The 15,679-nt window shown below is 30.8% G+C and overlaps 1 protein-coding gene and 1 pseudogene across 3 annotated transcripts; one reads left to right on the top strand and one right to left on the bottom strand.

Moving 5' to 3' along the window:
* The first annotated feature begins 7,698 nt into the window (after positions 1-7,698).
* On the top strand, positions 7,699-9,375 carry LOC130951976 (sugar carrier protein C-like; annotated as a pseudogene).
* Positions 9,376-9,937: 562 nt separating this feature from the next.
* On the bottom strand, positions 9,938-14,428 carry LOC130948103 (uncharacterized). Of its 3 annotated transcripts, XR_009072931.1 has the most exons (9): positions 14,252-14,428; positions 14,034-14,165; positions 13,837-13,950; positions 13,350-13,612; positions 13,176-13,261; positions 12,888-12,941; positions 12,192-12,277; positions 11,241-11,346; positions 9,939-10,755 (listed from the first exon to the last, which is right to left on the bottom strand). XR_009072931.1 is itself a non-coding variant. In XM_057876815.1 (8 exons), exons 4-8 carry the CDS (start codon positions 13,374-13,376, stop codon positions 10,636-10,638), a joined length of 393 nt encoding a protein of 130 aa, XP_057732798.1. In that variant the 5' UTR covers positions 13,377-13,612; positions 13,837-13,950; positions 14,034-14,165; positions 14,252-14,428; the 3' UTR covers positions 9,938-10,635. The 3 variants fall into 3 exon arrangements, 1 of the variants encoding a protein (XP_057732798.1); XR_009072930.1 differs by having other exon boundaries at positions 9,938-10,755; positions 11,241-12,277; XM_057876815.1 differs by lacking the exon at positions 12,192-12,277 and having other exon boundaries at positions 9,938-10,755.
* Between the last annotated feature and the right edge of the window lie 1,251 nt (positions 14,429-15,679).

The following is a 15,679-nucleotide window of genomic DNA, read 5'->3' as shown; positions in this document are numbered from 1 at the left end:
GTATTTAAAACCCGATTTGTGGATTGTCATTTTGATGAATCAAAATTTCCAACATTAGGAGGAGAGAATAAGCTTTCTGAAAAGGAACTTAATTGGAATGTATCATCGTTGATGCATTTAGATCTTCGATCAGGGTAATGTGAACTAGAAGTTCAAAAGATTATACATTTGCAAAGAATAGCAAATGAATTGTCTGATGCATTTTCCGATACAAAGAGGATAACCAAATCTTATATACCAGCGGAAAATGTCCCAATTCGAATTGATCTCCCAGTAGGACAAGTAGCCACTGAAGCAAATTCACGCCAGAAGCGTGGCAGGACAGAAAATGTCCAAATTCGAATTGATGTCCCGGTAAGACAAATAACCACTAAAGCAAATACACGCCAGAAGCGTCGCAGGCCTGTCGGTTCCAAAGATAAAAATCCTCGAAAGAGAAAAGAGGTAAATACAATTCCTGTTGAAAAAGACATAGAAGAGACACCTGCAGTTGTCCAAAATTCTGATATAATGTTAACGCCAGAAGACATTCAGGTACATGAAAATTGTGAAAATGACGAGATCTCGATAAATTATGTCTTTATAGGAGAGAAATGGGACCGAAATAAGACAATTGTCAATGAAATATTTGCATATAATGTGGCATTAAATATCATGCATGAAAGTAAGGATCTTGAGCCAAGATCAGTCGAAGAATGTCGACAAAGGAATGATTGGCCAAAATGGAAAGAAGCCATGAAGGCCGAATTAGACTCACTTGCAAAACGTGAAGTCTTTGGACCTGTAGTCCGTACACCTGAAGATGTAAAACCTGTTGGATACCGATGAATATTTGTGAGAAAACGAAATGAGAAAAATGAAGTTGTGCGCTACAAAGCCCGACTTGTAGCACAAGATTTTTCACAAAGGCCCGGTATAGATTATAAAAAAACGTATTCCCCTGTAGTGGATGCGATAACATTACGTTATTTGGTCAGTTTATCTGCATATCATAAACTGCATATGCATTTAATGGATGTGGTAACAGCCTATTTGTATGGCTCATTAGATCGGGATATCTATATGAAAGTCCCTGAAGGACTAAAGATATCTAAACCATCTAGTGAATATTCGCAAGGGTTATACTCAGTTAAATTGCAAAGATCTTTATATGGTCTAAATCAATCTAGACGAATGTGGTATAATCGTCTTACTGAGTATCTGGCCAAAAACGGATTCAAGAATGATGATATCTATCCATGTGTTTTTATAAAGAAAATCGCATCTGAATTCATTATAATTGCTGTGTATGTTGATGATTTAAATATCATTGGGACTCCTGAAGAGATTCCAACAATTATAAAAACTCTAAAAGAAGAGTTTGAGATGAAAGATCTTGGAAGGACTAAATTTTGTCTCGGCCTGCAGATCGAGCATACAAAAAATGGGATCTTTATTCATCAAGCGACATACACAGAGAAGATCTTGAAAATATTTTATATGGATAAGTCACATCCTTTGAGTACCCCAATGATCGTAAGATTTTTGGATATGGAAAATGATCAATTCCATCCTAAAGAAGAGAATGAAGATATCCTTGGTCCTGAAGTACCATATCTTAGTGCCATTGGAGCGCTAATGTATCTTGCCAATAATACGCGACCTGACATATCATTTGCGGTGAATTTACAAGCAAGATATAGTTCCTCTCCAACTAGAAGACATTGGAGTAAAATCAAACAGATCTTTCGATATCTTCATGGAACGGTTGATATGGAATTGTTTTATCCCTATGGATCCAAGTCACAATTAGTTGGCTATGCAGATGCTGGATATTTGTCTGATCCACATAAAGGGAGATCTCAAACAAGATACATATTCACATATGGTGGTACAGCTATATCATGGAGGTCCACGAAACAGACGATAGCAGCAACCTCCTCTAATCATGCTGAAATACTAGCGATACATGAAGCAAGTCGCGAGTGTTTTTGGCTCAGGAGTGTGATTCAATATATTCTGTCATCATGTGGACTGATTAATCAGAAGATAGCTCCAACTGTCCTGTTTGAAGATAATACAGCATGTATTGCTCAACTTAAAGGCAGATATATCAAAGGTGATAGAACAAAGCATATTTCTCCCAAATTCTTCTTCACTCATGATCTTCAAAATAAAGGGACCATTGATGTCCAACAGATCCACTCAAGTGACAATCTGGCATATTTATTCACAAAGTCACTCCCAAAATCGTCCTTTGAAAGATTGGTACATGAGATTGGGATGCGCCGATTTCGAGAGATTAAATGATGTCGGCAAGAGGGGGAGACTGTACTCTTTTTCCCTTGGTCAGGTTTTTTTCCATTGAATTTTTCTTGACAAGGTTTTTAATGAGGCAGTCCCGTCACTAAAGGATATTGTACTCTTTTCCCTTCACTAAGGTTTTTTCCCATTGGATTTTTCTTTAGTAAGGTTTTAACGAGGCAATAATCCTGAATGGTCATCCAAGGGGGAGTGTTGTGATAAGGATATGAATGACCATTGACCACGTATGACTTGGATGGCTTAACTTTCCTATAGTGAAGTGCCATATTACCAAGGTAATTACATTTAATGAAAGAGGAAAAAGAGGACTCTTGTACATGTATAAATAGGAGGTTAAGCCTCCGTTGATGAGATACACAAAAGCAATAAACAATTCTCTCTCTCTTTATGTTGTAATACTTCTTTCTCTCTCTTTATATTTCTTTATCTTATATTTGTTATCCCTTCTTTATTTATCTATTTAATTATTTTATAACAAAGCAGACACATTATCTTAAATTTTAACAAAATAGAGACTAACACTTCTACTTTTCTCCTTTTCCACCTTCCCTCTACTTAGACTAACACATTATCTTAGATCAGTAAATTGCAGAGAATACAAACAATAATTATCTAAACACATACTAAATCGCCTGGCCTGCACTCATTTAGTTTAATTACGTGCGATAAATGGTAGCATAACCAGTGACGGATCTAGAAAAATTTTGTTGTGGGGGCAAAAAAATAATAAAATTTAGGTATAGATATATGTTTTTCACAATATCCAATAAGTTAAGAACTAATCTATCATGACTTTGAGTTTCATTTAAGAGGTTCAACAAATTGCTACACACACGAAATGAAATTCGAACTCCCAACACTTGTTTAAGCGGACGATGAAGCTAATCACTCGACCAACTCAAATTTATTTAGACATATTTAAAATTTTAAATTAGAACTATCTATACATATTGATAAGAATTAGAAACATACACACAATCACTTGTTATAATATTTAAAATAATAAAAAAATTTTCACTCAGTATAATATTCAAAATAATAAAAAAATAATTTATAATGATTTTTTTTTATTTTTAACATGACTAAATATTATTTTTCTATATGTTCTTAAACAATTATTTTAATTTTTATTATCTCATATTTAATTATAAAATTTACTTATTATAGTTTTTATGGTATAAATAAATCTTTTATCCAAAATAATTACTATAATCAAGATATTTTAATAATAAATATTAATAGAGTATATTAATATATAGATAATATGTTTTTTATGTTAAATATTTTTTAAAAAGTCACTAATAATTTAAGTTGTATTTAATTAAAAAATAGTTTTAATTTAATTATCAACTAATTAACTAATATAATAAAATTAATTATCACTATTTTTTGAGTTTATTTATTTTTTATTTTTTATTTTTATAATAAATCAAATTTAACAATATAATTATTATTAAATGTTAAGTTTAATAAAATATTTTTTAACATAAAACACAAAAAAATATTTATATTTTATTTTAGATAAATATAATATAATAAAAGACATATATATATATATATATATATATATATATATATAAACGTATTAGTTTTTTTTTTTTGTAAAATTTCTGTGGCGGCAAATGCTCCTTCTTCTTTCAATGTAGGTCCGTGCCAAACAAAGAGTACACTTAAAATAAAGATAAATAACGAGTCAAACAAAGATAAAAAATCTTACTAAATCAAAGAATAAAATTAAAATAAAGAGTACACTTAACAAACAAATTCAACTAAAACAATGAGTACAAAATATGTATGACTAAGGCTAGAACTTACATAAGTTAAAGGAGAAAATACACGCTTTGGTTTATTCATTTAAACAGACTATAACAACAGCTGTTTAAATTTTGTCGTGTATTATCTCATGATAATTGTCATTAGTTTTTAAAGATAACATAAGTTAAAAGAGAGAATACACGCTTTGGTTTATTCATTTAAACAGGCTATAAAAACGGTTATGTTGCAATCTTATCATAGTTGCTCCATTTATTGTCATTATTTTTTTGCATAAATTAAAAGGTTTATTTACGGTCATACAAATCATAAATCCGACAATAATATTATTAGCATGTTAATTCGTTAATATCATTTTTTTAATAGAAGAGTGTTAGAAGTTAGTAACTTTTATATTTTGTAATTATCAATTAGTTAACATAATATTTTTAATGGTATGAGATTTAATCTAATAATAAGAGATCACTCAATTTTTTTTTAATGATTAAATACTGCCACAAAATACAAAAATTGCTAACTCCCTAAACTTTTCCATTTTAGTGAACTCCACTATTAATTAAATGTAGCAGTAAATTTAATCAACCAAGCATCATAACTTATATGCATTTTTTTTCTTCGTTTTCTTTTCCTCTTTATTTTTTCGCCTCCTTATCATTCCTTCTTTTTTTTCTCTCTCAGTTTATTATTTCTCTTTTTTTTTCCTCCTCTCCTTCTCCTCCTCATTCATCGTTGTTGTCATCATTGTTACTATTATTATTGTTATTGACCTTGTTTTCTTTTTATACTTTTTTTTCCTATTCTTATTTATCTTCTTTGTTTATTTATTTATCTGTGTATTTTAAAAATTTTGATGAAGGAGAAAAATAAAAAAGAAAATAGAATACAAACCAAAATATTTTATATAAAACACAAAAATAAAATAAAAATAACATTAAAATTTGTTATATAAAACAAAAATGTTACCACAATAAATACAGAATTTAAATTTATTTTCACATTATATTGCAAGACAATTTGTTACTTAGAACTTAGAAGTATACAATTCAATTAGTTTTGTTTAGATAAAATCTTCTATTTTTAAAGTAATTAAAATATAAGAAGATATAAACAAAATTTTGTATCAATAACAAAAACATGAAAAAGAAGAAGAACATGTTTGGAGAAATAAATAAAAGAAAATAAAATATGAAGAAAAAGAAGTAGATGAATAAGATATATTGAGAAAAATTTAGTGTCATGCTTGAGAAATTTCGTTGATATTTTAAAAAAAATTCGATGTTATTTTTGTTTTTAATAATTTTTAGTTAGTTAAAAAATTTTTTGTATCACCGTTAAAAAATTTTGGTGTCAAAATTCAAAAATTTCTTATATCAAACTTAAAAAATTTTGGTATTATTTTTATGAAAAATTTACTACAATTCAAAATTTTCCTTTTTCTCTTTTTCATCCTGGTGGTCATCTTCTTTTTTTTTTTTATCTTCTCTTTCTTATTTTTTTATAATTTTTTTATTTTTATTCTTTTAATAAAAATAAAAAAGTAAAATCAAATAAAAAATAAAATAAAAAATACTGCAATAATATGATAAGAAGGAGGAGAAGAAATAAAAAAAGTACACAACAATCATAGAACAACAACAAAAAAAAGAAAATATGCGAAAAAAAAACACAAAAAAAATGTATGATTCAAATGTATTTTATGAGATTAATAATATTTTTTATAAGATGATAATTATAATTTTAATTAAAAAAATTTATATATGATATTCGAATAATCATATTTCAACTCATACATGAAACAAAGAAAAAAGATAAAGTTATATATTATTCTTTGGTCTACTTACAAAATTTTTTTCATCAGAATTTCTCTAAATCTAATGTCAATCTAAACCAACCGCTAATTCATGCACAGTATAAAATTTTTTTATACAAATATCAAATCGTAAAAAATAAAATATATAAAAAATTATTTAAATGCATAAATTTAAAAATAAAATATAATATCCAGAGTATTAAATTAAACTATTTTTAGTTTACTATTACAAGTATTTGTTTTCATGAAAAAGAAACTTAACGTTATCTAGATAGTTTATTATTTTAAATTAAATCATTTTTAATTTAAATATGATCAAAAGTAGTAATAGTTGATTTAAGTTGTTCCGTTAGAATGAATAAAATGAACATCACCTATACTATCCAGAATAACCATCCGGATACCAGGATCTAGAACTCTAATACCAGTGGCGGAGCTTGAAACGAAATTTTGGGGGGCTAGATAGAAGATAACTGTCAAAATATTTTTTATATGGACCCATTTAAGATAAACGCGTCTAACCTAATCTCTCTGATTTGGGTAATATTGCCAAATTTGAAACCATTTTCAGGGCATCGTTCCAAAGAATTAAGGTCAAACTCATCAGATACAACTCTTTAAACTTTTGAAGGTTGTATCTTACTTTCTTCGTGATTCATTAAAGTAGAAGAACTATCTACAGATGTTGATATTGTAAAAGTTATATATATGTTTTCTTTCTTAAATATTAGCCTTCCTCTTAAAAAATGCATCATCAACTCTTTGATTTTTTATGATTATTTTATATAAAAATTTGAATATATATCTGATAAAATAAGTAAAAAAGAAATTAGAAGGACAAATATTAAAATTTATAATATTTATTGAATTTTTTTTATCAATTTATACAAATACAATAATATCAATACTTATTGAATATTCTAATATTTTTTATCATATAAAAAAATTAAATTAAATAAATAGTAAAATATAAAATAATATTAAATTACATAAATAAAAAATATCTAATTTTTTATATTTGAACTCAAAGGTAGAGGGAGTGTTGCTTATTGAATAGAGAGTTGCGAAATGCGAATACACTCAATTCAGTCTAAATTCGATATGTTTTGAATGTTTAAAACTAAAAACTATTGTGCAATAAAAGCAAAAGATGAAGATTGAACTTTGGTATTTTAAGTCATAATAAAATATTTGAGCCAACTAAACTATTTTTTATTTTTTGAAAAAGTATTACTAATTTTTTTAATAAAAGTTTGGGGGGGCCGTGGCCACCCCTTGTCTGAACTAAGCTCCGCCACTGTCTAATACCATGTTCTGAAACCACTCATTCTAAAAGCGTAATCTAATAGGACAATATAACACTAATAATGATATCTCTAATACTTTCTAAACCTTCATTGTACACATTAGGTCATTGACTCCCTGTCCTTTCTCTTCTGTTATACAAAAATTTAAATTTAAATACCTTATTTTTATACATTATCTCTTATATTGATCACACATTGATATTGTCTAATTTATCTTTTAATTTTTACGTAAAACTTGATCATTTTTATCTAATCTTATTTACATATGTATTCCATCTTCTCCCGAGAGTTTAAAATGTTCTTTATCTTAAACAAAAGATAAATAAATATAATATAAGATAAGAGAAAAGATAACAATTCTGGCGAAGTCCTTGCGTGAATCATGTATAAAATAGCATAGTCTTTAGGTTCTTTCCTACAAACCTAACACTAGTCTTTTCTTTTCTTTTCTCTTCTCTTCTATCTCTCCCTCATCATCAGCTGTTCTTTTTTTCTTCACTCAAAGTGTTGTGTTCCATTCCACTCACCGATCAAATACAATAATGGCCGGAGGACTCATTGGAAAGGGCTCTGCCAATGGGAAGCAATATCCGGGAAAACTCACTTTCCGGGTTTTTGTGACGTGCATGGTTGCTGCATTTGGAGGACTAATTTTTGGATATGATCTTGGCATCTCAGGTGGAGTTACATCGATGGATCCTTTTCTGAAGAAATTTTTCCCAGACGTGTATGCAAAGGAGATGAACATGAAGCCATCTGACAATCAGTATTGCAGGTTTGACAGCCAGGTTTTGACACTCTTTACATCCTCCCTGTATCTGGCTGCTCTCGTGGCATCACTCTGTGCGTCTTCCATCACTCGAATCTTTGGAAGGCGTCTTACCATGTTGTCCGGCGGTATTCTGTTTCTCGTGGGTGCCGGTTTCAATGCGTTTGCTCAGAAAGTGTGGATGCTCATTGTTGGTCGCATGTTGCTTGGCTTCGGAATTGGATGTGCTAATCAGTCTGTTCCAATCTATGTGTCGGAGGTTGCTCCTTACAAATACAGAGGAGCCCTTAACATGATGTTCCAATTGGCCATCACCATTGGCATCTTTGTCGCCAACGTTCTCAACTATTTCTTCGCCAAGATGAAGAACGGTGAAGGCTGGCGCTACAGCTTGGGTTTCGCGGCTGTCCCCGCCGTGATGATCGTCATCGGCGCAATCTTTCTCCCGACTCGCCGAGCTCCTTGATCGAGCGTGGCAAAGATGAGAAAGCCAAGCAAGAGCTGATCAAGATTAGAGGAACCAGTGACGTGGAGGAAGAGTTCAAGGACCTTGTTGAGGCGAGTCAATCGTCCGCGGCAGTAAATCACCCATGGGCCACTCTGTTGAAGAGGCATTATAGGCCTCAGCTCGTGATGGCCATAGCCATTCCTTTCTTCCAGCAGCTCACCGGCATGAATGTGATTACTTTCTATGCTCCTGTTTTGTTCAGAACCATTGGCTTTGGTAGCAATGCTTCCCTTATGTCTTCCATGATCACCGGTGGCTTTAATGCTCTTGCTACCTTTGTTTCAATCTTTACCGTTGACAAAGTTGGAAGGCGCAAGCTCTTTCTCGAAGGCGGTGCTCAGATGTTTATCTGTCAGGTACATTTTTTACTCATTTATATTTTTAATTATTAGTTTGCCTACATTATTGTTGAATTTGTTATATATAATGGATGGATGCAGATTGTGATAACCGCCGCAATAGCAAGCAAATTTGGAGTAGATGGAAACCCAGGAACGTTGCCAAAATGGTACGCGTTCCTTGTGGTGGGATTTATATGCATCTATGTGATGGGATTTGCATGGTCATGGGGTCCTCTTGGATGGTTGGTTCCTAGCGAGATATTTCCCCTTGAAGTCAGATCTGCAGCTCAGAGTATCAATGTATCCGTTAATATGATTTTCACTTTTGCTATTGCTCAAGTATTCACCTCCATGCTCTGCCATATGAAATTTGGCCTCTTCATCTTCTTTGCTGTTTTTGTTTTGGTTATGAGCTGCTTTATCCATAAGTTTCTTCCGGAGACTAAGGGAGTTCCCATCGAAGAGATGTCTGTTGTGTGGCAAAATCATTATTATTGGAAGAAATTTGTCAACTCTGCAAGTGAAGAAGCTAAAGCCAAGGTGGATAACTCATGTTGATTAAATCCTTCCAAGAGAGTTTCAATTTTAATTAGGAACCAAAAGTGGTCTAGAATTTACAGTTTTTTAAGGTTTCGTTTTTATTTTAATAAACAATTTACTTGTTATTAAGTTTTGTTTAGAATTTGGTTTAGTGGAATACATCTTCTTTTGTTCTTCTTTGAATTTTTATAGTTTTACTTAGCGAAATTATTAAATGTTCTTATTAGACAACTTCATATCTTAGTTTATTGTTTACTTTCCAGTACTAATGAAAATGAATAACATAAAAATTATAAATTTTCAGTTTTTACTTTCTAAAATTTGAAAGAATCCATTGTAGTTTCAAGTTTAAATTTAATGGACAAATAAATAAATCCATTATTGCGCAATCCTAGGTATCCAGCAGGGAAAAAAAAAAAAAACTGTTCTTGAACTAGCGCTGCGTCAGTCTCATATAGGTAAGAAGTAACTAACCATTCCTTTTTGGAGCTTGGAATTGTCCTCTCTCTAAGGTTTAGTGTTTGTAACGTAATATGAATAAATTAAGACTTAACGAGTATAGATAACAGAAAGTGCAATGTCATCTCCAACAAGATGTGTGCGTATTGGTCTGCGACTTTGAGAGTTGATTGCCGTGGTGGTATCAGTGTATTAGAGGTGCATCTTGCATGGGTGATGCCAAACAGGGTTCTTTATTTTTTACCTTTTATTTTCTTGGTCATGTTTCCACCATTATGTAGAAATTCATCACTCATCAAATAAACATGAAACAAAATTTGGTACCAAACGGGGAGACATTCATATTACGTCTTGCCTCAAACTTCGGTTAAAGGAAACTCAAAATGCACCATCCTAATCCTATGACCACTAGTGAATAAAATACCCAGTGCGAAACACTACCTACCTAATGCAATCAAACTCCATTCTATCATTCTATACTCATCGCATTGTTTTTACCAAAACAGACAAATAAATTTTAATGGAATAATTGAACATCCTGAGTGAGAGTGCATCCAGATCCATTTTTCATTAAATAAATAGGTCACTAAATTGCTGGTTACCGATTAGGGAAAAACTTGAACATTCTGAGGGTGTATTCAAGAAACAAAGTGACAGCTACATTAAGTCGTCCAAAATTAGTATGCTTTGTAGAGTGCTCTACACCAGCTTTGACACTGCAAGTTCAAAGGATATGAGATTCTTGCGATAAGAAAAACAATTCAACTAGGTATCCTTTAAATTTGTAACAATGCGATTTCCAAGTCATTATTTGGGTATAACTATCATGGTGCAATCCTAAGAGGGATAAAATGATGTCTTCGGACGTTATTCAGGCCACAGAAGATCATTACTACGGGCTCCAATCCAACTCCAAAAGCCACGGGTGTGTTGGTGCACCATATCTGAATCATCAACAAAGCAGTTAGTTTTTGATATCAGGTAATTTAATTTGTTGAAAATATAAATCATTCTCTCTGTCCAGTAATAAAAAATAACTGTCGGTTAGACAGTTGTAAAATCCAAAAATCAATGTATCTAAAAGTAATTCGACACTTTTAGCCCAACTATGCCTATGTCAAGTTTGTTGCAAACATTACATATCGAGGATCAAACCGTCATTTTGGCCCTAGTAATATCTGACGAGATAGCCCTCTCATTTGTGGATGGTTTTTCAGGTACCATGAAATAATTATCAATTATTAAGGAACCATTTTTTCAACAAAAAATAGTCATTTCTGTCAAGTGGAAACAAATTGGCTATTAATGTTTCTAGAACACACATTAAATGTGCTCCACGAGTTTACAAGTGTTCTCTTAATAGATAAAAAGTTCAATGAAATTATTTCTCGTACTAATGCAATGTAGGACAAAATCTCTTATTGCTTACCTCAAATAAAGACATCAAATGAGTTTGAGTACTGTGGATTACTATAGCAAGGCATTGTGTACAATGGTCTGACAACAAAGGGGTACTATAGAACTCCGTCCCATACCTATAAACAAAAATTAGAACAAGTTAATCCAAAATAATAGGTCATTAAAAAGAAAATAAAATATTGAGTAGAGTGACAATTAGGTGCTTGAAGATTTTGACTTCGGACTAATTAGTCCTTAAAGAAAAAAAAAATACCAATTTGGTCTTCCAGGATAGCAAACAGTGGATACATGATGTATTTCTATCAATTCATCAACTAAAACTTAACAGTGATGCTTATATGTACTGTTAATTACTCTGACATGTCTATCTATGAAAGATAGTCATGTAGATAACAATTGTTAGAACGAAACTTCACTTGTTTTGATAGGATTTGTTATAAATAGAGTAGCTGCTAAAGGGTATATGAAAACTCAAGATAATAAATGCTTTACTGTTTAAAACTATATCGTTTTCCTGCTCACGTGACAATATCGAGACATGCACCACTGTAAATAACGAAATATATGGACAATTCGGTTTTGTTTTACACTATTCATCGACAGAAGGAGATACATGTCCACCGTTTGCTATCTTGGAGGACCTAATTGATACTTTTTTTTTCTTCAAGGACTAATTAGTCCAAGGTCAACATCTTCGAGGATCTAATTGTCACTTCACTCTTATTACACTTCTTTGTTGTGTGTGTATGAAGAGAGAGGGATAGAGTAAAACTAGCTGCCCCAACTTCCTTTCAGCTTCAGTATTCAAGTCACCAAAAGGTTCAATCTCTGAGAGAGAGAGTTACTTCTCTATAACTAGCTGCCTCAACTTCCTTTCAGCTTCGGTATTAAAGTCACCGAAAGGTTCAATATCTACTCCAGCATCTTATGAAGCAAAATTATAAGAACATGCAAGACATACCATTTTCTAATATTCTTATTAATGAAGATAAACAAAATTCTGAGTGTTGAGGTCAATCAACAGTTGCAAAGGAAACCGAGAACCATCTATAAGAGGAAAAATAGAGGGGAAGCGTCAGCATCAATGAAGCATCCCTTAGAACAGAACACAGAAAACCGAGAACCATCTATAAGAGGAAAAATAGAGGGGAAGCCTCAGCATCAATGAAGCACCCTTTAGAACAGAACACAGGGAACCTAATTAGGCATCAAGACAATAATTTCATCCTTTTTGGGACTATAAACCCGTTTTAACTTGCAAGCACACAAGATTATGATACGGACTGAGAATGAGGTCTTTGACATAAATTTTCCTTAACCCCAATTCTTTTTCAATTAACAATATGGACTCCATCACATTTTCTAATAAACCTTTGACTATTGTGAATAATGTTTTCGTTGACTTTTAGTTGAAATTAGAAATTAGAAACTAGAACAACATAACTTTTTTCATAATGCAATAGCATTGTCTGATCCACGTAGCATGCCTAAACTAGTGGCCCAAGACTTTGTTATTACCACTGTTCTTGTATAACCCCTCCATGTTTACGGAGCATATATCTTATTAAGAAAGAAGAAAGTCCCCCAATTCAAAAAAAAAAAAAAAAATTGTTCATGACTTGTGAATTAGATACTACGGAAATTTTTTTAAGCTTACCTTGAGCATCTGAACCCCTTCTTCATATGTAAGTCGCAGAGTCTGACGAAGATACTGCATATTAACCGGGATATATCAGATCATGAATAAGATCATATAAGCCTTTTAAGCATTGCATTCATTTGTATTCACATTTTTCAACTGGTAGTTCATAGCATAACAAATACAACATAGTATAGTTAACAATATTTACTCTTTTTTTTTATGATGGAGAAAGAAATTTGTTAGATTAGAAAAGAATGTTTGATATAAGATAAAATACAATTTTTTTTAATAGAAGATGCTCACCTTTGAAGGTTCGTACTGGTGTGCCACTGCACAGCTTCAAGATCCTTCTTACAATTCTGGTTCAACCAATCAAATATATCCATAACCTGCTAAAAACTCAATATCAGTAAATCAGGTTATGTACAACAATAATTTCACCATACCAAGAGACATATGCCTAAAAGTGAAATATACCTCACAATAATGCTTCTTAATCTCCATTTCAACATCAAGACCAGTAAACTCACACAGATGTCTGTGTGTGTGAAGGAATCCTCAGCCCTAAACGCAGGACTAATCTCAGAAACACGGCCAAAATCAGACATATTGCCATTTGCCTGTGAAGCGTCGTGATTGGATAAGGCAAGCAGGGTGCCCTTTATAGCCCAGTCTGAAAACAGCAGCTCCACCCTCACTTGACCCAGCAATCAACTTTGGAGTGTGGATTTCAACAAAGCCTTCAGATAATAAGAATTGTTTGAAGCACCCAACAATGCAATGAAAAATAATTTGATCATTCAACTTGGTATCATGGGGAAAATCTATACCTTAAATGTCGTAGTATGCATTAATTACAGTAAATTTAAAATTTACAACAACCATCATCTCAACAGCATGCAATTCAAGAATGAACATCAATAAGTAAGACTCTTCAAAATAAAATTCAGATGAAATGCTTTACATTTCCCTCTTGTGGTTGAATGCGAAAAATTCCTTGATTAGCTGGGGTTCTGAGGTCAAGTACTCTAAAGTTCAAACGTGTATCCTGATTTACGCGAACAAGTTGTTCACCAGCCTGCATTCATTAACAGAATTAGTTAACCAATGGATGAAAAGAAATGAAGTAAAAGATAAGCTCCTGCAAACAAATCAATGTACCTGAAGTGTCTTCTCAATTTCAGCTTCACTTCGAGCAGCATCCTCGAGATTAATTGGTAGAGTTGGAAGGGCCCTGCTAACACAATACAACTTCCTCACTTGAACCTCCACCTATCAGCAAAATAGCTTCTCCTACATGAATGTGAGGTAAGTGTTAACCCCTCAGCAATACAGTGACCTCCTCTGGATTATTTATTATCAACCAAGCGATATCTTACCTTCAGGAAGATCGGTTACTCTTCAAAAAGTGATGAGCTGCATTAATGTATAAATCATCTTGGTGTGCGCTCCAATTAGCTAGTCCTATCATTGTAATCAAGCAATTTTACCATCTCTATCATCAACAACGCTTCCCCTTTTCCATTCTATATTATAAACCTTACAAATATTTCTAATCGCAAAAACCAGTGTAACCTTACAAATAATTATAAGGAAAAATTATTGTAAAGTATCGTTAGAAAGATTTAATTATTAAAAAAGACTTTTAATACTAAAATTATTAAAAAGGACAAAATTTTTTTATAATATTTAAAAAGACAAACCAAATCTTTTTATAAAAAGATAAATATATTTTTAATTATTTTTATTTATTTTTTAATAATCTTTATGTTAATAAATTTTATTTGTTTTTAAATTTTAGTAATTTTTATTAATTGTTTATTTATTTTTATTTTTTTTGTGATCTTTATCTAACGAGAATAAAAAGCAAAAGATCATAAAAGTATTTTTATAAAAGTTTTTCTTTTAACAACGTAAATTAAAAAAAAAGTATTTTTTATAAGAAAATAATATCTAAAGTCCATAATGTGATTATCAAAATATAACTACATAAGTTATTATAATAAATTTTAAATATGTTAATATAAAATAAACAAATAATTTTTTTAAATAAATATAGAGATTATTATATAAAAATTAATTTAAAATTTACAAAAGACTTGAGAGTATGATATTAAATTAGTTAAGTGAAAAATATTAGTGAATTAAACAGTTAAGACATAAGTCTATCACATAATAAAAAATAATACATATAAAAATACTAAATTATATAATATTTTTTATTTTTTAAATACATATTTCATATATAAATATAGTTTCTATAAATTTTGGGGCGGAGCCACTATTTACCCCTTCTAAGTCCGTCCCCTTATGTCACGTAATTGTAATAATTTTAAAGTGAAATAAACTAATATTTAGGATATTATTTTTATCGCAAATGGTATAACAATAACTCATTAAAAATTATCGTGTGAATATATTTTATGTATTTTTCTTAATTAAATTAATTAAGTCAATTTGGTAATTAGAATAGCCAATAAATCAAACAGATATTTGAATGCATAAATACAATTTAAATTGGTCTTTTTGTAAATATCTTAATGATAGGTGGCATAACTTAGTAAATTATTAGTGCTACATGTCAAACAACAACAATAATAATTAATGTAAACCTTTTCAATTACATATGTTAGCGGAAAAATTAAAGATTAAACCGAAAAAAATATCTCGTCCAATCTATTCGAAATTTTAAATTCACCACCTTATTTTATATTGTTCTTTAACACCATTATTTATGTTAGTAGAAGAAAAAATTATAATATTTAAGTTTTTAAGATATATTATTAATAAATAAATAGTAAATATAG

This window comes from Arachis stenosperma, chromosome 9, assembly GCF_014773155.1.
Source record: "Arachis stenosperma cultivar V10309 chromosome 9, arast.V10309.gnm1.PFL2, whole genome shotgun sequence".
In the NCBI taxonomy this organism is placed as follows: Eukaryota; Viridiplantae; Streptophyta; class Magnoliopsida; order Fabales; family Fabaceae; genus Arachis; species Arachis stenosperma.
The sequence above is the reverse complement of the archived record's forward strand: the minus strand, read 5'-3'. Positions and strand labels throughout refer to the sequence as shown.